This window comes from Microcaecilia unicolor, chromosome 4, assembly GCF_901765095.1.
Source record: "Microcaecilia unicolor chromosome 4, aMicUni1.1, whole genome shotgun sequence".
In the NCBI taxonomy this organism is placed as follows: Eukaryota; Metazoa; Chordata; class Amphibia; order Gymnophiona; family Siphonopidae; genus Microcaecilia; species Microcaecilia unicolor.
Window position 1 is genome coordinate 84,280,662 of NC_044034.1, and position 20,386 is coordinate 84,301,047.

General features: G+C 45.7%; 1 protein-coding gene across 1 annotated transcript in view; it reads right to left on the reverse strand.

Moving 5' to 3' along the window:
• Window positions 1–20,386, reverse strand: part of ALG5 (ALG5 dolichyl-phosphate beta-glucosyltransferase) — an 85,872-nt gene that overhangs the window by 56,624 nt on the left and 8,862 nt on the right. Inside the window, exons 3-7 of the mRNA XM_030200400.1 lie at window positions 18,478–18,524; window positions 12,597–12,665; window positions 12,237–12,329; window positions 7,579–7,692; window positions 4,488–4,547 (exon numbers count right to left, since the gene is read on the reverse strand). Of these exons, the coding sequence (XP_030056260.1) occupies window positions 4,488–4,547; window positions 7,579–7,692; window positions 12,237–12,329; window positions 12,597–12,665; window positions 18,478–18,524 (383 nt within the window). The remainder of the gene's footprint in view (window positions 1–4,487; window positions 4,548–7,578; window positions 7,693–12,236; window positions 12,330–12,596; window positions 12,666–18,477; window positions 18,525–20,386) is intronic.

The following is a 20,386-nucleotide window of genomic DNA, read 5'->3' on the forward strand; positions in this document are numbered from 1 at the left end:
CCCCACATTCCCAAGAAGATCGAGTCCCAGTACCGGATCCATGGGGACCCAGAGCTGATGCGCACTCAGCTGCCTCATGACTCTGGAGTTGTGGATTTGGCCCTAAAGAAGGCTAAGAGTTCTAGGGAACATGCTTCGGCGCCCCCGGGCAAGGACGCTAGAACCTTAGACTCCTTTGGGAGGAAGGCCTACCATTCCTCTATGCTCGTGTCCAAGATTCAGTCTTACCAGCTCTACACGAGCATACACATGCGGAACAATGTGCGGCAGTTGGCGGGCTTGGTTGATGCTCTCCCCCCCGAGCAAGCCAAGCCTTTTCAGGAGGTGGTCAGGCAGCTGAAGGCGTGCAGAAAATTCCTGGCCAGAGGAGTTTATGACACTTTTGATGTTGCGTCCAGGGCCGCTGCTCAAGGTGTGGTGATGCGCAGGCTCTCATGGCTGCGTGCCGCCGACCTGGAGAATAGACTCCAGCAGCGGATTGCGGACTCGCCTTGCCGTGCGGACAATATTTTTGGCGAAAAAAGTTGAACAGGTGGTAGAGTCTCTCCACCAGCGGGACACCGCATTCGACAAATTCGCCCGCCGGCAGCCTTCAGCCTCTACCTCTACAGGTAGACGATTTTTCGGGGGAAGGAAGACTGTTCCCTACTCTTCTGGCAAGCGTAGGTACAATCCTCCTTCCCGACAGCCTGCGGCCCAGGCTAAGCCCCAGCGCGCTCGCTCTCGTCAGCAGCGTGCGACTCAGCAAGGCCCCGCGGCTCCCCAGCAAAAGCAAGGGGCGAGCTTTTGACTGGCTCCAGCAGAGCATAGCCGACATCCAAGTGTCCGTGCCGGGCGACCTGCCAGTCGGAGGGAGGTTGAAAGCTTTTCACCAAAGGTGGCCTCTCATAACCTCCGATCAGTGGGTTCTGCAAATAGTCCGGCAGGGATACACCCTCAATTTGACATCGAAACCTCCAAATTGTCCACCGGGAGCTCAGTCTTACAGCTTCCAACACAAGAAGGTACTTGCAGAGGAACTCTCCGCCCTTCTCAGCGCCAATGCGGTCGAGCCCGTGCCATCCGGGCAAGAAGGGCTGGGATTCTATTCCAGGTACTTCCTTGTGGAAAAGAAAACAGGGGGGATGCGTCCCATCCTAGACCTAAGGGCCCTGAACAAATATCTCGAAAAAGAAAAGTTCAGGATGCTTTCCCTGGGCACCCTTCTCCCCATGATTCAGCAAAACGATTGGCTATGCTCTCTGGACTTGAAGGATGCCTACACACACATCCCGATACTGCCAGCTCACAGACAGTATCTGCGATTTCAGGTGGGCACACGCCACTTCCAGTACTGTGTGCTACCCTTTGGGCTCGCCTCTGCGCCCAGGGTGTTCACAAAGTGCCTAGCTGTGGTAGCAGCGGCACTCCGCAGGCTGGGGGTGCACGTGTTCCCCTATCTCGACGATTGGCTGGTAAAGAACACATCAGAGGCAGGAGCCCTGCAGTCCATGCGGATGACTATTCGCCTACTGGAACTACTGGGGTTTGTGATAAATTATCCAAAGTCCCACCTTCTCCCAGCGCAGAGACTCGAATTCATAGGAGCTCTGCTGGATTCTCGGACGGCTCGCGCCTATCTCCCAGAGACGAGAGCCAACAACTTGTTGTCCCTCGTCTCGCGGGTGCGAGCGTCCCAGCAGATCACAGCTCGGCAGATGTTGAGATTGCTGGGCCACATGGCCTCCACAGTTCATGTGACTCCCATGGTCCGCCTTCACATGAGATCTGCTCAATGGACCCTGGCCTCTCAGTGGTATCAGGCCGCCGGAGGTCTAGAGGACGTGATCCACCTGTCCACGAGTTTTCTCGACTCCCTGTATTGGTGGACGATTTGCTCCAATTTGACTCTGGGACGTCCCTTCCAAATTCCTCAGCCAGAAAAAGTGCTGACCACGGATGCGTCCCTCCTGGGATGGGGGGCTCATGTCGATGGGCTCCACACCCAAGGAAGCTGGTCCCTCCAGGAACGCGATCTGCAGATCAATCTTCTGGAGTTACGAGCGATCTGGAACGCTCTGAAGGCTTTCAGAGATCGGCTGTCCCACCAAATTATCCAAATTCAGACAGACAACCAGGTTGCCATGTACTATGTCAACAAGCAGGGGGGCACCGGATCTCGCCCCCTGTGTCAGGAAGCCGTCAGCATGTGGCTCTGGGCTCGCCGTCAAGGCATGGTGCTCCAAGCCACATATCTGGCAGGCGTAAACAACAGTCTGGCCGACAGGTTGAGCAGGATTATGCAACCTCACGAGTGGTCGCTCAACTCCCGAGTGGTGCGCCAGGTCTTCCAAGCGTGGGGCACCCCCTTGGTAGATCTCTTCGCATCTCGAGTGAACCACAAAGTCCCTCAGTTCTGTTCCAGGCTTCAGGCCCACGGCAGACTGGCATCGGATGCCTTCCTCCTGGATTGGGGGGAGGGCCTGCTGTATGCTTATCCTCCCATCCCTCTGGTGGGGAAGACTTTGTTGAAACTCAAGCAAGACCGAGGCACCATGATTCTGATTGCTCCCTTTTGGCCGCGTCAGATCTGGTTCCCTCTTCTTCTGGAGTTGTCCTCCGAAGAACCGTGGAGATTGGACTGTTTTCCGACCCTCATCACACAGGACGAAGGGGCGCTTCTGCATCCCAACCTCCAGTCGCTGGCTCTTACGGCCTGGATGTTGAGGGCGTAGACTTTGCCTCTTTGGGTCTGTCAGAGGGTGTCTCCCGCATCTTGCTTGCTTCCAGGAAAGATTCCACTAAGAGGAGTTACTTCTTCCATTGGAGGAGGTTTGCCGTCTGGTGTGACAGCAAGGCCTTAGATCCTCGCTCTTGTCCTACACAGACCCTGCTTGATTACCTTCTGCACTTGTCTGAGTCTGGTCTCAAGACCAACTCCGTAAGGGTTCACCTCAGTGCGATTAGTGCATACCATTACCGTGTGGAAGGTAAGCCGATCTCAGGACAGCCTTTAGTTGTTCGCTTCATGAGAGGTTTGCTTTTGTCCAAGCCCCCTGTCAAGCCTCCTACAGTGTCATGGGATCTCAATGTCGTTCTCACCCAGCTGATGAAACCTCCTTTTGAGCCACTGAATTCCTGCCATCCGAAGTACTTGACCTGGAAGGTCATTTTCTTGGTGGCAGTTACTTCGGCTCGTAGAGTCAGTGAGCTTCAGGCCCTGGTAGCCCAGGCCCCTTACACCAAATTTCATCACAACAGAGTAGTCCTCCGCACTCACCCTAAGTTTCTGCCAAAGGTCGTGTCGGAGTTCCATCTGAACCAGTCAATTGTCTTGCCAACATTCTTTCCCCGTCCTCATTCCTGCCCTGCTGAGCGTCAGCTGCACACATTGGACTGCAAGAGAGCATTGGCCTTCTATCTGGAGCGGACACAGCCCCACAGACAGTCCGCCCAATTGTTTGTTTCTTTTGATCCCAATAGGAGGGGAGTGGCTGTAGGAAAACGCACCATATCCAATTGGCTAGCAGATTGCATTTCCTTCACTTACGCCCAGGCGGGGCTGGCTCTTGAGGGTCATGTCACGGCTCATAATGTTCGAGCCATGGCTGCGTCGGTAGCCCACTTGAAGTCAGCCTCCATTGAAGAAATTTGCAAAGCTGCGACGTGGTCATCTGTCCACACATTCACATCTCATTACTGCCTGCAGCAGGACACCCGACGCGACAGTCGGTTCGGGCAGTCAGTTCTTCAGAACCTGTTTGGGCTTTAGGATCCAACTCCACCCCCCGAGGGCCCTGTTTGTTCTGTTCCAGGCTACACTCTCAGTTAGTTGGTAATTTTTTTAGGTCAATCTCAGTTATGTCCTCGCCGTTGCGAGGCCCAATTGACCATGGTTGTTGTTTTGAGTGAGCCTGGGGGCTAGGGATACCCCATCAGTGAGAACAAGCAGCCTGCTTGTCCTCGGAGAAAGCGAATGCTACATACCTGTAGAAGGTATTCTCCGAGGACAGCAGGCTGATTGTTCTCACAAACCCGCCCGCCTCCCCTTTGGAGTTGTGTCTTCCCTTGAAGTGTATTGTCTTGCTACATACTGGACTGGCCGGCTCGAGCCGGTTTCGGGCGGGAAGACGGCCGCGCATGCGCGGTGCGCGCGGGCGCGCGAGGACTAGCAAAGGACTTTGCTAGTGAAGTTTCCGATTGGAGGGGCTGCCGTGGACGTCACCCATCAGTGAGAACAATCAGCCTGCTGTCCTCGGAGAATACCTTCTACAGGTATGTAGCATTCGCTGTACTGTAATCTTTTCTTGCAGCACTTAACTGCTTTTTATATTTCTTAATGGCATGTTTCCACAATAATATTCCCCCCAACCTAAGCTTGATGATTACAGCAGAAAAAAAAAAAAGAGTTGCAAAAAGATAAACACACTCTAAAATTTTCATAGGAAATGAACAGCCAACATTTCTATGTAATAAAACAAAATGCATATCAGAGTAAAATGACTTACCTGAGCTATTGAGTCCTGTTCCAGATGAGCCCGAGACCCACAAGATATGGCCATATTATCCTGGAAAAGCATAAAAGCAAAAAACAGCCACCAAACTGTGTTTCAGAATTAGAGAAATTTAATAATGTAAACTGCTCACTTTGGACACTGGGGAGGTAATTTTATCAAGTCATTTTCATGCGCAAGTGGCTCTTATAAAAAAGCCGACTAGCATAAAAGTTCATATGATGAATGATGGCACATAAGGTGTATACATTTTAGAACAGGCTGTCAGCAGATCTGTTCTAAAATACATAAGAAATGGACGTCCATATCTGACATACAGACTTGGATGTTGTGGCTTACAGATTGCCTCAGGGGCAAACTTAGGGGCCCTTTCACAGAGCAGCGGTAAGTCCAACACAGGCTTACTGCTTGCTCTTCCAGGACTACCACCGGTCCAATGCGGCCGCCAGCGGTAGTCCCGCCCCAAGCGTGCACCATTTCCAGGTAAAAAAGAAACCCCCCAGAAATGGTAATGGTAAATTGGTTTTCTATCCCGCTATTACCTCGCAGTTCTAATAGGGTTACAACTGTTAAGAAGCCAGTTTCATTTATCTGGGAAGGAGAGACGTAATAATAAATTTAGTACTTAAAATGATAATTAGTAAATCAGTAGTTAAAAGAAAAATAGTAATCAGTGGTTAGCATGGGATACATAGTTCTGAAACAAAAGGGTTTTCAAATTTTTCCTAAAAAGAATATAGGACTGAGAAGATTTATATATAGGTGAAATCATAGTCCATAATCTTACTGCTTGAATTGCCAACCCTAATTTCCAAGTAATGTAATCTCTTTTTACCTTTTGATGATGGAAAGGAATAACCTACAGTACCAGTACATCTTGTTCTCAAAGCATAAATGAACATAAAATGTGGATATAGATAGTCTGGTGCCAAGCCATGTAGAAGTTTAAAGAGAAAACACGGCAGTTTGAAATAAATTCTAGCCTCAATAGGCAACCAGTGTAATGATAAATAACTGGGAGTGATCCTATCAAATTTAGACAGTCCAAAAATCGCTGTATTCTGTATCGTTTGCAGTGTCCTCACCAAACTTTTACTACATCCTAAATATACCAGATTACAATAATCCAACTGAAATACTAAGAGAGACTGAACCAGTATCCTAAAATAATCTTGTTCAAAATAATTTTGCACGCATCGGGCATTGCTGCGTGTTGCTCAGTTACCACCGGGTTAGTGTGGGAGCCCTTATCACCACCTCAATGGGTGGCAGTAAGGGCTCCCCGCCAAATGGCCACATGGTAAGAGTTCTCACCATGTAGCCATTTTTTTTCTGGCTTTCACTGGATGTGGAAAAAAACGGCCCTGGCACGTGAGAAAAACAGCCCCTGCCGCTAGCACAGGGCCCTTTTTCCAGCATCTTGGTAAACGGACCCCTTAGATTGTAAGCCTTTCAAGGACAAGGGCATGAACATCCATTTTACAAACAGAAACATCCAAACTATGAATGGGGCAAAACAAAAAGATATGGATTTTGTGGCAGCAAAGGAACGTCCATATTATAAAATGGGCAGAGCAGCCAGCAGAGAAACAGAGGTTCTGTAATTTTTTTTTTCCCTTAAATTGTGAGTCTTCCAGTCACAGAAAAAGACTTCCCCTTCTGCAATCGGAGTTGGATATTCGTATATTGGCTTCTCCCTAGTCCTGCCCATAACCCCCCCCCCACCCAATCAACGTAGTACAGTTTTAGACGTTCATATTATGGCTTTATAAAATCAGGATTTGGACATCCATGCAATATGGACAACTAAGTTTTCAGATGTCCAAAACAGAACAGAGTTTCTACAATAACCTCTTTGGCCAAGATCACAATGAGCATCAGTAAGATCTGGCTACTCCACCCATCTGGGTTTCTTGTCCCAACAGTATATCACATATTAAGGCTCTACAATTTTTATATAAAGATTTAATATTTTTAAGTGGCTCTCACTTTTTAAAGAAAGCCACAATTCTGTGACTCGAGTTATGTGTTTGTGGTCTGAGGCAGGATATTTGGTAAGTCTATGTTAGTTGACAAAACTCACTGTTCAACACCATTGCTTCTCCGTTTGAAACCCTAACACCAGCTCTGAATTGGCGTAGGGTTTCCCTAGTAAGGCTGCACTGTTTTTTTGAGTCAAGGAGGGGGAATAGGGCACAACCTAATTTTAATGTTAATTTAAATGCTATTTGTGTCATCCCTTGGCACGCTGTTATTCCCCACAGTAGGGGCCTCTGAGATGGTGTGCCAGCAAACACAGGTGCTAATGGCCTCTAGCACCCGCATTTGCTTCTAAGCATCAGAGCAGAAACAGGATGCTTAGAAAGTGGATCTGCTATTTGGTGCCATCTAGTGGGTGAAGAGCATGCAAACCAAAAAGCTCAATTTTAGGCACAGGCCTACTCCTGCTTAATCCAACACACATGAAGCTACGTTTACATAGGGGATTCGCCTCTCTCCAATAGATTTCACAGTCTTGAAACAAAAAAAATGCCTAGTGTAGCAGCTCAAAATGTTGATACAGAGAGTTATTAGGGAGCAAGGTAACAACAACAAGAATATCACATTTCTATTTGAAATAAAGTTTCATAGGGCACATAAAGCTTTCTCCAGATTCCCCTTGCTGTCAAAAGGAAGCACAGGGAAACCTAGAATCCTCCATCTCCAGCCCCTTCTCTAAAAACATCAGATTCCAAAAAAAGGGGTCTTTTGGGTGAAGGAAGGTGGGGAGGGAGAGAGAAGGTATCTTGAGGTTTTCTAGGATGTTGATACTGATGTGAAGGAACCACACAAGCAGTCTCCCCTTTTGTGATGTCTTATGAGAGCCAAGCTTAGCAATAGGAGTGGGGGGAGGGAGGGTTGTTTTATGTTCTGGCCATATTCTTGTGTACACTGACTTATTTTAAGTACGGCTGTGTTACACCGCTGTTCTTGTTGGTAGTTATGTGGTCTAAATGTTTATAAGAAAATAGACTCCTGGATAAACATACACTATTACCAATACAAAAAAAAACCAACAACAACAAAAAAAAAAAATCACACTCACTGGCCAAGGTTGGAGACTTTGGAGCCCGTTTTCCACTTTTTCAATATCTATAAACTTGGTAGCTCCATCTGCATCAGCCATCAGGATGAATTTCCCTCGAGATCTGAGTACACCCTGCAAGCCAGAATGTCAATGAAATGCAAAGATTTCCAACTACACTGAATGAAAAGCATGTTGAACTTTGGCTACAAAATCCCCAAAGCTTTTGTTACTAAGAACAAAAATTAAGACAAATGAAGAGGTGCTGTGAGACAGAAAGAGAGAAATCTTCACTGGTAAGAACTTGCTGGTAAATTATTTTTAAACTTGTGGAAAGGTAGCGTTAAATAGGTAATCTCAGAGAGTTTATTCTAAAATAATCTGCTCACTTAGCAAAGGGGTTTAAGGACTAGTTTTCTTAGCATACAGTCTCTGTTACAGTTCCATAGGCTAGCATTTAAGGGGGTCATTTTACAGTTACTATCAGTATAAAGCACAGCTAACAGGCACAGGAAGCCTCAGTTTGGACTTTAATTCTCTTCCACCCACCCCAACTGCTACCCACCCCCTGCCCTGATCTCTGATTTATAGGTCCTTGAAACAATTAGAAGGATACAAATTTAATTAGGGCATCTCTATCACCAGTAATTAGCTCTTAGAAATACAATCTACTTAGATCTATAAGGGGGAACCTACTAACAACATTAAAAGAATAATAAAAACCTAAATATTAGCATAGCCTAGCATACAACTAGCAATCCTATGGGACTTTAGTTTACATATTCCTACTCCATTAGCAACTTAATCAAGAAATCATCAATAATAAGATGCAGGCAGCAGTCCAGAAGCAAGATGGGGGCTATCCAGTCTTTCGCAATGCCTCATGTTTGATTATCTCCCAGTTGGTGAGAAGTCGTGTGTGTTTATGTGTGTGTGTGCTCCTAGCACATTGTACCCACATGTAGGTGGCCCCCCTTCACCCATAAGGGCTATGGTAGTGGTGTACAGTTGTGGGGAATGGGTTTTGGGGGGAGGGATTTGGGGGGCTAAGCACCCAAGGGAAGGGAGCTATGTACCTGGGAGCAATTAATGAAGTCCACTGCAGTGCCCCCTAGGGTGCCCGGTTGGTGTCCTGGCGCGTGAGGGGGACCAGTGCACTACAAATGCTGGCTCCTCCCATGACCAATGGGCTTGGATTTAGCCGGTTTTGAGATGGCCGGCCTCGGTTTCCATTATCGGCGAAAACCGAGGCCAGCCATTTCTAAGTCTGGCGGCCCCAGGAAGGGGCGGAGCCAACTGTATTATCGAACAAGATGGGCGGCCATCTTTCATTTTGATAATATGGTCGGGGCCGGCCAAATCTCAACATTTAGGTCAACCTTAGAGATGGTTGACCTAAAATGTTGAGATTTAGCCGGCCCTGACCGTATTATTGAAACGAAAGATGGCCGCCTATCTTGTTCGATAATACGGTTGGCTCCGCCCCTTCCAGGGGCCGTCCCTGGAGATGGGCGCCCCCGTTCGATTATGCCCCTCTGTGTTACCTTCACTGGGAAGCATGAAGCCACAATGCTCTTCTGGCTGCAACCACCAGGGACATGTTCTGAGCCGAGGCCCTAAACAACGGAGCACATCTGCCAAGAAGGATGTCCCAATCTCTATCTTGGACACCTCCTGCACCAACGCCTCCTTCTCCAAAGAAGATCTATCCAGTACCTTTCCTGCCCACCTAAGATGCCCTATACACCAGGCCCCCCGCAAATGGACACGAAGAGCCAATGTCGACAGGTCAAAACTACGCTTCAGAACAGTCGCCATATGCCTATCTTGAGGGTCTCTAAGTGCCGCACCACAGTCCACCAGAATGGTAGTCTTTTGATAACGGCCATTACCACAGCATGCACAGTGGGAGGTTTCAAAGCATCCCTACCCACCGCTGGAATCGGATACGGCTTGCCCATTGCCTGAGCGACCATACAAGGGGCACTGGGGACAACCATTCGGCCTGCACCATGTCCCACAGATCCTGATTCACAGGGAAGGAATTGAATGGCTGACAAATCCCTTTCATCAGAGGATCTACCTGCTGGGCCACCCCCCCCTTTCAAAGACCAACTTGTGCTCAAAATTTAAGGGTAGAAGACAAATGAGCAATTAACGCTGTCAGCCCATCCCTATGGAAAATTCGAATGACAAAAGGATCTTCTCAAGGCAGCAGTGCATCTTCCTCAAGACCCTGCACCACCGGGTCTTCCCCCTCCAAATCACCAACCTCCTCCTCAGAGAAGAGGACCGAGGGGTCCTCCACCTTCCCGGCCCAGTCCATCCTAGACCTCTTTGCAGCCTTTGAATAGGGGGAGCTCACCACTGGATCTCCCTGTAATGCTTCACCTGCCCTCCAGGCCTGACAGAGGGACCAAACAAACTCAGTGGGGGAAGCTCATGCCCCTTGAAGCCACTCCCGATGAAGAGGGACCCTGGAGGAGTGCTTCAGGAAACAGCTGCAGTGGAGCCTGATCAGCATGGGAAGAATTCACAATGGTGACAGTTTCCACCAAAACTGGAGCCACCACTGAAGAGTCAGCTGAAGCCAAGCCCGCTGAAACGTTGGGAACATTTTTCAACCAGCAAATCGAGCTTCTGAAGAACCTTCCAAACCTTTTTTAGGGTTACCACCGCTGGGGCTATCTCACATGTAGCTCCAATGCTTTCCTCCTGTCTGAAGGAGCAAGCTGTGTGCTCCTTCAGAAAGGCTTGCAACGGGACCTTCGGACTTCTCCTGTGGAAGTTTGATGGCATACTTCTCAATCCTCTGCTGGATAAGAGAGGAGGTGGTCACCTGGAAAGACACAGCTCAAACCACTCCCTTTCTCTTAGTATGCGGCATATCTCTGAAGAAAAGTAAGAGCACCAGGGAGAGAAAACAAGAGGCACAATCCAGCAAATGCTCATGCCACCATCTTAGGCACACACCCCTCTTAAACCTCTCTAAAATAACCAGTTATACAATGGTGGTATGAGAGAGCCAGCAAGACGTTACCAATCTTGTGAGTAAAGTTGACTCTCTCTCATTTCTTTGAAGTCCATTAAGAAAGATATTGCTGAACAAGTTAATCAAGTTCAAACTGAAGTCAAAGGTATAAAAGAGACTTTGAATGTGGTATTGAAAGAAACTTTTAATTCATTGTAAGATTGACCAATTGGAAAATTTTAACAGACGGCTTAATATTCGAGTTTAAATTTTTCAAAGACTTCAAGTTTTTCTCCTCTTGAACTTTATTATAGATTTCTTTTAGAAAACTTGACGTTACTCTAGGAAGCTATTCCTCCAATAAATACTAACTTCCTAGTGTTTCTAATAAGATGGAGGAGAAGGGGGGTGGGGGGCTCAAAGTCAACAATCACCAAATAAACATTTGTCTGCTACATTGGAAGAATCTTTTCTGAAATAAGTGAGAGATCTACTCTGTTACTCTCGTTTTGAACAGGATTTAAATGCTATTATGAGAATTTACTTAAGAAATCGATAATCTCTGTTTTGTGGGCAAACGATATGGATTTCTCCAGATGTGAATAAACTTACACAAGATAGAAAAAAAGGATTTCTGGCAATGCGAGAAGTTAAATATGGTTTTTTTTGCACCAGATCAACTTTAGAACTTTTTTTTGGACTTGAAGAACATCTCTGGTGGGATTGTAGTATCTGAGAGTTAGCTGATGTTATATATGTACCTATGTGATTATCATGTTAGGTCTGTTCCTGTTAAGCTTCTTTTCTTTTTTTATTTACTCCTTTAAATTCGTTTCATCCCCCTCTAATTGATGGTGGTCTAAACTACTACTACTATTTAGCATTTCTATAGCGCTACAAGGCATACGCAGCGCTGCACAAACATAGAAGAAAGACAGTCCCTGCTCAAAGAGCTTACAATCTAATAGACAAAAAATAAATAAAGTAAGCAAATCAAATCAATTAATGTGAACGGGAAGGAAGAGAGGAGGGTAGGTGAAGGCGAGTGGTTACAAGTGGTTACCAGTCAAAAGCAATGATGCTCACAATGCTTTGTTTGAATGCTGGTGCTCATGCCAGTGAAGGTACATTGTTACTATCTAGAGCAGTGTTTCCCAAGTCCAGTCCTGGAGTACCCTTGCCAGTCAGGTTTTTAGGTCTAAAAGGAATAATAATGTTGAAACTGTAATGTATTCTCTTCTTTAGATAAATTTTCCCTGTATTTCTGTTACAAGTGTTAATGCTTGGAAGATTTGCTCAAAAACTGCATAAATAAAATGAGAGGTTTGAAGATGGGAACAGCAGGCAGGCTGCGTATCAGTGCAAACAGTTTACTAGGGAGCCCATGCTCTAGACCAGTGTTTTCCAAGTCCAGGCCTGGAGTACCCCTTGCCAGTCAGGTTTTCAGGATATCCACAATGAATATGCATGAAAGATTTGCATACACTGCCTCCATTACATGCAAATCTCTTTCACGCATATTCAGGACTGGACTGGACTTGGGAAACACTGCTCTAGATAGTAACAATGTACCTTCACTGGCATGAGCACCAGCATTCAAACAAAGCATTGTGAGCATCATCAACATCTGAAGAGGAAAAATGGAGGAGACGAGCAAAGGTGTGGGAGTGAAAGTTCTTAAAAAGAAAAATTAAGAATTGTTTATTACCATCCTGATGGCTCCTCCCTTACCACGATTCTTCACCAGAGACAGCACTCGCACTCTCTCACTTCCGAACTGCTGGGTGTATTTTAGTGCCACCTGTTCAGAAATGACAGCCAAGAGAGGCCTGAGTCTACTAATCCCACATCTCAGACCTTTTTTTTTTATCCACAGCAGTACAAAGAGCCATGATGCTAACACTGTGTAATGCTTTTCAATACATTTATTCAAACACACTGGAAGGGACTAGAGCTTAGGAAGCAGTTGCTGCTCTGGGAGATTTGTCCTGTTTCACACTATATGATGGAACTGCAATAATTCATACTAGCTCCATTTGTATATGCAAACAAAAAACTGTTTCCTCACCTGTGAGGTTTGATCTTTGCTGCCGTCATCCACCACAATAACTTCATAAGTGAATGAAGGATCGTGTATCTGTGTGGAACAAAGTAAAGTTCACTTGCTTTGGTCTGGCTGAGAAATGAGACTCTATGAACTAGGAAATGCAGAGGAATGTCAAAAGCATAACCATGACAGGCTATTGGTAGTTTAATGAGCTATGATACTTCATAGAACAGTGACTAACTTGCTGGTGCTGGCAGACAGTGGGGAAGTACTAAAGGAGGGCAAGTTCTAGAGGATGTGATGAATACTGCCAACCACATTCCATCACCAGCAAAATCAAGTGCTCAACAAGCAATCAATCATACAGACCTGTACAGGTCCTCAGAAGTGCTTCCCAGCTTTAATGTTACTGCATGGCTAAAAGTGGGGGAAAGATACGATGGTAGACTGATTTGTCCCAGTTTACACAGAGATGGGTCAGTGTGTTGGGAATCAAACTTGGGGTTCATGATTTTTAGGTCCAAGCTTTGAACACCAGTACATTCCTCCTCTCCCTTCCCAAGCACTGTCCCCCTCCATCTTGAAAAAGGGTCCAGAGAAAGCACTTACTGAAGTCTCGGATCCCAGGGGACCAAGACTACAATAAAAAACAAACAAAAAAAAAAACAGCCCACGCCCTGTACCATTTATGTAGCTACAGTGGTGGAAATAAGTATTTGATCCCTTGCTGATTTTGTAAGTTTGCCCACTGACAAAGACATGAGCAGCCCATAATTGAAGGGTAGGTTATTGGTAACAGTGAGAGATAGCACATCACAAATTAAATCCGGAAAATCACATTGTGGAAAGTATATGAATTTATTTGCATTCTGCAGAGGGAAATAAGTATTTAATCCCTCTGGCAAACAAGACCTAATACTTGGTGGCAAAACCCTTGTTGGCAAGCACAGCGGTCAGACGTCTTCTGTAGTTGATGATGAGGTTTGCACACATGTCAGGAGGAATTTTGGTCCACTCCTCTTTGCAGATCATCTCTAAATCATTAAGAGTTCTGGGCTGTCGCTTGGCAACTCGCAGCTTCAGCTCCCTCCATAAGTTTTCAATGGGATTAAGGTCTGGTGACTGGCTAGGCCACTCCATGACCCTAATGTGCTTCTTCCTGAGCCACTCCTTTGTTGCCTTGGCTGTATGTTTTGGGTCATTGTCGTGCTGGAAGACCCAGCCACGACCCATTTTTAAGGCCCTGGCGGAGGGAAGGAGGTTGTCACTCAGAATTGTACGGTACATGGCCCCATCCATTCTCCCATTGATGCGGTGAAGTAGTCCTGTGCCCTTAGCAGAGAAACACCCCCAAAACATAACATTTCCACCTCCATGCTTGACAGTGGGGACGGTGTTCTTTGGGTCATAGGCAGCATTTCTCTTCCTCCAAACACGGCGAGTTGAGTTCATGCCAAAGAGCTCAATTTTGTCTCATCTGACCACAGCACCTTCTCCCAATCACTCTCGGCATCATCCAGGTGTTCACTGGCAAACTTCAGACGGGCCGTCACATGTGCCTTCCGGAGCAGGGGGACCTTGCGGGCACTGCAGGATTGCAATCCGTTATGTCGTAATGTGTTACCAATGGTTTTCGTGGTGACAGTGGTCCCAGCTGCCTTGAGATCATTGACAAGTTCCCCCCTTGTAGTTGTAGGCTGATTTCTAACCTTCCTCATGATCAAGGATACCCCACGAGGTGAGATTTTGCGTGGAGCCCCAGATCTTTGTCGATTGACAGTCATTTTGTACTTCTTCCATTTTCTTACTATGGCACCAACAGTTGTCTCCTTCTCGCCCAGCGTCTTACTGATGGTTTTGTAGCCCATTCCAGCCTTGTGCAGGTGTATGATCTTGTCCCTGACATCCTTAGACAGCTCCTTGCTCTTGGCCATTTTGTAGAGGTTAGAGTCTGACTGATTCACTGAGTCTGTGGACAGGTGTCTTTCATACAGGTGACCATTGCCGACAGCTGTCTGTCATGCAGGTAACGAGTTGATTTGGAGCATCTACCTGGTCTGTAGGGGCCAGATCTCTTACTGGTTGGTGGGGGATCAAATACTTATTTCCCTCTGCAGAATGCAAATAAATTCATATACTTTCCACAATGTGATTTTCCGGATTTAATTTGTGATGTGCTATCTCTCACTGTTACCAATAACCTACCCTTCAATTATGGGCTGCTCATGTCTTTGTCAGTGGGCAAACTTACAAAATCAGCAAGGGATCAAATACTTATTTCCACCACTGTATAAAATCTAAATCTAGGCTGATGTGTAAGAAGATGTCCTCTTCAGTTCAAAGACAGCTCCTCTAAATCCCTTAATGTTTCTATGGAACTTTGGAAGGCTAAGTGCTTTGAAAATATGCCTCAGAGTGTGTCAAGCTAGTTGGTTCTTCCATTAAAGGCTTGGTATGTTATATTTGCCACGGTGGATGGGTAGATCAGTCCTCCTGGGTCCAGTACGAGATGCGTGGAGATTCTTGGGTAAACACTTGGGTGGTGATGCACAGGTGTCAGAACTTTTAACGATTAGGGGGAACCCAATGTTTGGTCCAGGACAGGAGAACAAGGTGTTTGAACGATGGGAGGATCTGGGCCTTAGCAATTTAGGGGCAGTGATAGACCAGGAAGGAGAACCTAGAACTTTAGATCAATTGATCCCTCGTGAATCCATTTACTGGGGTGATAATTTTGCCTATTGCCAGTTGAAGCACTATGTTCGCTCTCTAAACAAAGAGGCACTCAAACTCAATCTAGGTGAGAAAATTCAGAATTTATTTGCGGAGACCTCAGAAGAGGCGCCTTCCATTTCCAACTTACAGAAGAAAATTTGGTCCTTGGTACCTGGAAAGGAGCTGGCCCAGCTTCGGCGAAGGTGGGAAGAAGATATAGGGAGTGATCTTACTTCTTGGGACATAGCAGCTCACCTTAAGAACATTCCTCAACTAATTAGTGGGGCAGGATACCGAGAATGTGCATATAGAGTTGTTAATAGAGCATACTTTTCACAGGTGCAGTTATTCCGAGCAGGGAGAATTGACACACCCACTTGTTTGAAATGCAAATCAGCTGACAATTCTTTATACCATGGGTTTTGGGGATGTCCAGTTATACGATGTTTTTGGAGACGGGTGGTGGCATACCTCTCACTTTTGATGTCATGTCAAGTACAAGGGACACCTCTGTAAGTGGTGCTTGATTGCCCCGACTCTTTTAGGGGGCATAAAGCCGGAGAAGCGTTGTTGTGCCGCAAGCTATGTCTGATTGCTAGACATTGTATACTGCAAAAATGGGCTTCAAAGGACACACCAGAATTCTGGCACTGGCGCAACCAAATATATCAAGTAATAACATGGGAAGCGCAAGAGGCCAGAGGTTCATATAAACGTAAGGCCCGTTTTCTCAAGCTCTGGGGTCCCTATCTAGCTAAACTATCACAGCAGGGAAGGAGTTTAATTCTTAATAAATTATGAATGCGGACACCAACTGTTACAATGCTCAAGTTACATACATAGAGGTAAAGGGAGGGTTAGGGAGGGGGGACTTTGGGGACAAAGGGGTTTAAATTGAGGATGGGTTTTGGATGATAAGTGTTACACAAGCTGAAGTAATGGAAATATGTTATCAATGTTAAATGTATCTCTGCAATAATTTTCTTTGGTAATCTCATTCTCACTAAAAATTGTTGAATATAAAAAATTATTGCATAACAATGGAGGGGAAGAGGTATAAGATAAAAAGTGTGATGACAGCCTAGCTCCGTTTGTTTGCAAGGAGTGCATGTTAGGATTGGAGCAGAGTTCCTTATACCAGCAGATATCTGGGCATGTATTATTCCCAATAAAATATTGAAGTTATGGAATAGAGGGGTGGGGCGGGGAGAAAATATGAAAAGTTGGATGACAGACTGTATCATTCAGTTTTGAAGATGTATATGTTTAGCTGAATATGTAAACGTACAATGTTGGACATGTGTTTTACATTTTGTCACCAATAAAAATGTTGAACTATAAAGGCTTGGTATGAGTGAAGCCTTTACATGTAGGTTTGCAAAATGGTAAATCCTACATGTATGTGAGCCCAATTTTTCAAAACGCATACGAATGTGGGCACACCCCTGTACCTGTGCTTTCCACATGGATTTCTCACCACTTTTTTCTAAAATTGCTCCTCCCACAAAATGTGTATCCCTAACATACATGTTTGACTCTCTGCTGTAATTTTTCCTGCTTGTACTTTAGAACAGGCTCTATGTCAGAAGATCCTGTACTAAAAACTAATACTGAAATTGTAAAAGTACTGACCTACATGTGTCAATTCCGGTTTCTATGTTCTTTTTAATATGTGTCTCTATATGTATTAGGGCTGTACCGAATATTTGTATTCGGCTGAATAGTGATTTAAATTTGAATATGAATAATCCAGGGCTATACTGTGCTAAATCCTACTGAAATAAACACTCAATCTCTGATTTCACCTTGCTTCTTTTAATATTTGTTATGTTAAAGCTCAATGTCCATTATATGTATTCGACCAAATAATATTTTTCATTATTCGCATTCAGCCAAATAGTAAAATATGCTATTCGGTACAGCTCTAATTTATGTATAGACTATGGGGCCCTTTCACTAAGCTGTGGTAACACTAGCATGTGGCTAACGCATGCAAAAAAGCACTACTGTGGGACACGGTGAGGCATCCTATGATACTGTGCCATTCAGTGAACACTAATTCCTCAAAGAAATATTTATTTAAAAATTTTCAGCACTGGGAGGTGTGCCCTGCGCTAATCAAGTAGCATGATACATTGCCCCGCGCTGCCCAATTACCATGGGAGTCCTTACCATCAAGTGAATAGGTGGCAGTAAGGGCTCTCATGGTAGTGGCCATGCGCTAATTGGGAAATTAGCACGTGGCCATTAATAGGGGGATGTAGCAAATGTTCTTAAAAAAAAACAAACAAAAAAAATCCCTACATCTCACCTTTCCTACCTAAGGAGAATGATCATTTTTTCTCAGTGCACACACACTCCTTTTTTCTCCCCCCCCCCCCCCCCCCCCCCCCCCCCCCGCAATCAGAATTTCCAACTCTTTTTACACCAATTTCTCGGCTAAACTTCCTCAGCCAATCAACTGGCTTTTAGCTGTAGCTGTTTACAGGTCACCTGATAATTGTCATGCACACTTCCCTGCAGGCATGACCTCCTCTCAATGTACGTGTTCAGCACAAACTTTCTATCAGCTATAACATTTACAGATTTTAAAACAATCACTGCTATTTATTTTGATCACTTCCCAGTCTCACTTGCGCCGCCTCATCCAAACCTTTTCTCTTTAAAATTTGAACACTATTCAAGCTCACCCTGGATTAATAGGTTTTTTTTTTTTTCACACCAGGGACATATATAGCACTGACTATTCTCTAAAGTATGTCTGTGCTGAAGTCTACTGTACTTCCACGAAGCTAACAATAGCAAAAGTGGTATAGTACTGATCGAAATGACCCATAGACAAGACAAACCTGGACTTAGGCCCATGGAAGCATCTTGTGTTCTAAGGTGACGAAGTCATAATTTATATACCTAGGATATGTGCATCAGGGAACTTTCCAGCCTAACACCCATTAGGGGCCCTTAGCGCAGCTTATTAAACAGGGCCTCTAATGTATTGTGTTTGTGTGTTATGTTATGAACATCTCACATAACTATTAATAATCAGCCCTCAGTTAAAAAGAAAAGTTAAGATTTTTTTTAAAGTTTTCAAATATTTCAAGCATAACAATCTTAAATCCTGAATGCATTCCATATTTCAGTCCGACCCCCCCCCCCCCCAAACACTTCACATGTAGTAACATCTTACCTGTCTGTTTTCTAAATATTCCAAAGCTTCATCCAGCATAGCAGGTACTGAAAGCAACAGGGAGCAAGTCATTTCTGGCATTTGGGTTTCTAAGCACAAAAAAAAGATTTTCACATCCTGACGCTGTGCTGGAGAAGCAATGGCAGTGGGTTTCTTATGATCAGGATTTAACTATTTCATGCTAAGATTCTGTGATATGCACATAGCACTCAGTACAAATATGCTGCTCCATGATACATGGATATTTGATTAAGCTCTACACAACACCTTTCCACGTAGTACTGAAGTGCACCTGCCAGCAGAAGCCTCTGGATGGCCAGGCATTTGGTCACATGTCTGACCTGTAAAGCAAATTCAGAAGCTTGGAACAATCCATTCTAGCTGGTACTAATATTGCTGTTCCCCCTACCCCCACCCACATGTGCTTTTACCTATTTGACCACTGCACTTCTGGAGCAAAGCTCTGTTCTTGGTCCATTTTGCTAAACAGAGGCCAAATGAATTTTGTTTTCAGCTTTGGCACCAAAACTGGCCGGAAATCCATATTCGTTCATTCTCTAGTTTCGGACGAAAATGACGGTGTATTTTCAGCTGAAACCAAACCGCCTCCCTCCCCCCCATGCCAGACATCAGATCTTACTTGGCTGAGCTAACCACAAATGTTCTGTCCTGCCACCACCCAAAGACCCTCCCCAGGTCTACTTTTCAATGCCCTCGTGATCTAGTAGCCTCTTCCATACAGAAGGATCCCCTGTCATTCCTGCCCATGCCGGTTCCAATCTCAAATTGGCTGCTGGGACCTCCCTCAGAAGTATCGGCAGCCATTTTGAGGGACAAGAGTGACTTCTGTCTGGAAGAGGCCACTAGAGCATTTAAAAGGTAGGTCCAGGGAGGGTCTTTGGGTGGTGGTCAGCCTGGCAGCACTCGCTCTCTCTGCCAGCAGGGGGAGGGGGCATTTTCAGTTTTGGCCAAAACTGAGTGGCAAATTTCGGCTGCTGATTTGGTTTTAGTTGCCCTTTATCAATAACCTACCTTTCTCCTTCCATAACTCATTAATTGTGGCTATCATGATTTCTTAGGACACTTGATCCTTCCCCTTGTATAACATCCAGTTATACTGACTCCATTGGAATCAGCTTCCCTCATCTAAGACAATTCCCAAGTTTTGAGCTCTCCCCAGGTAGGTAGCTTTGTTTACCCTCAGCTCTTGATTCTGTCCATAGACAGAATTTCTGCCTTTGATCCGTGGCTGTCTTTCCATCACCTACGCCACACTATTTCTGCCAGCTTTTCGACCTGTCTTTTGATCTCAATCCTAATTGTTTCATATCCCAAATGCTGCCATGTTCTTTTCTATAACCTTTCCAAATACATAACTTGCCGGTAGTGGGAGGCGGGGCTGGAGGTTGGGAGGCGGGGATAGTGCTGGGCAGACTTATACGGTCTGTGCCAGAGCCGGTGGTGGGAGGCGGGGATAGTGCTGGGCAGACTTATACAGTCTGTGCCAGAGCCAGTGGTGGGAGGTGGGACTGGAGGTTGGGAGGCAGGGATAGCGCTGGGCAGACTTATACGGTCTGTGCCAGAGCCGGTGGTGGGAGGCGGGGCTAGTGCTGGGCAGACTTATACAGTCTGTGCCAGAGCCAGTGGTGGGAGGCGGGGCTGGTGGTTGGGAAGCGGGGCTAGTGCTGGGCAGACTTATACGGTCTGTGTCCTGAAGAGCACAGGTACAAATCAAAGTAGGGTATACACAAAAGTAGCACACATGAGTTGTCTTGTTGGGCAGACTGGATGGACCGTGCAGGTCTTTTTCTGCCGTCATCTACTATGTTACTATGTTTCAAATAAATTTAGAATATATTTAGCCACCTGAACCCACTGCCAGAAAGAGAACGATACTAACTCAGTCTTC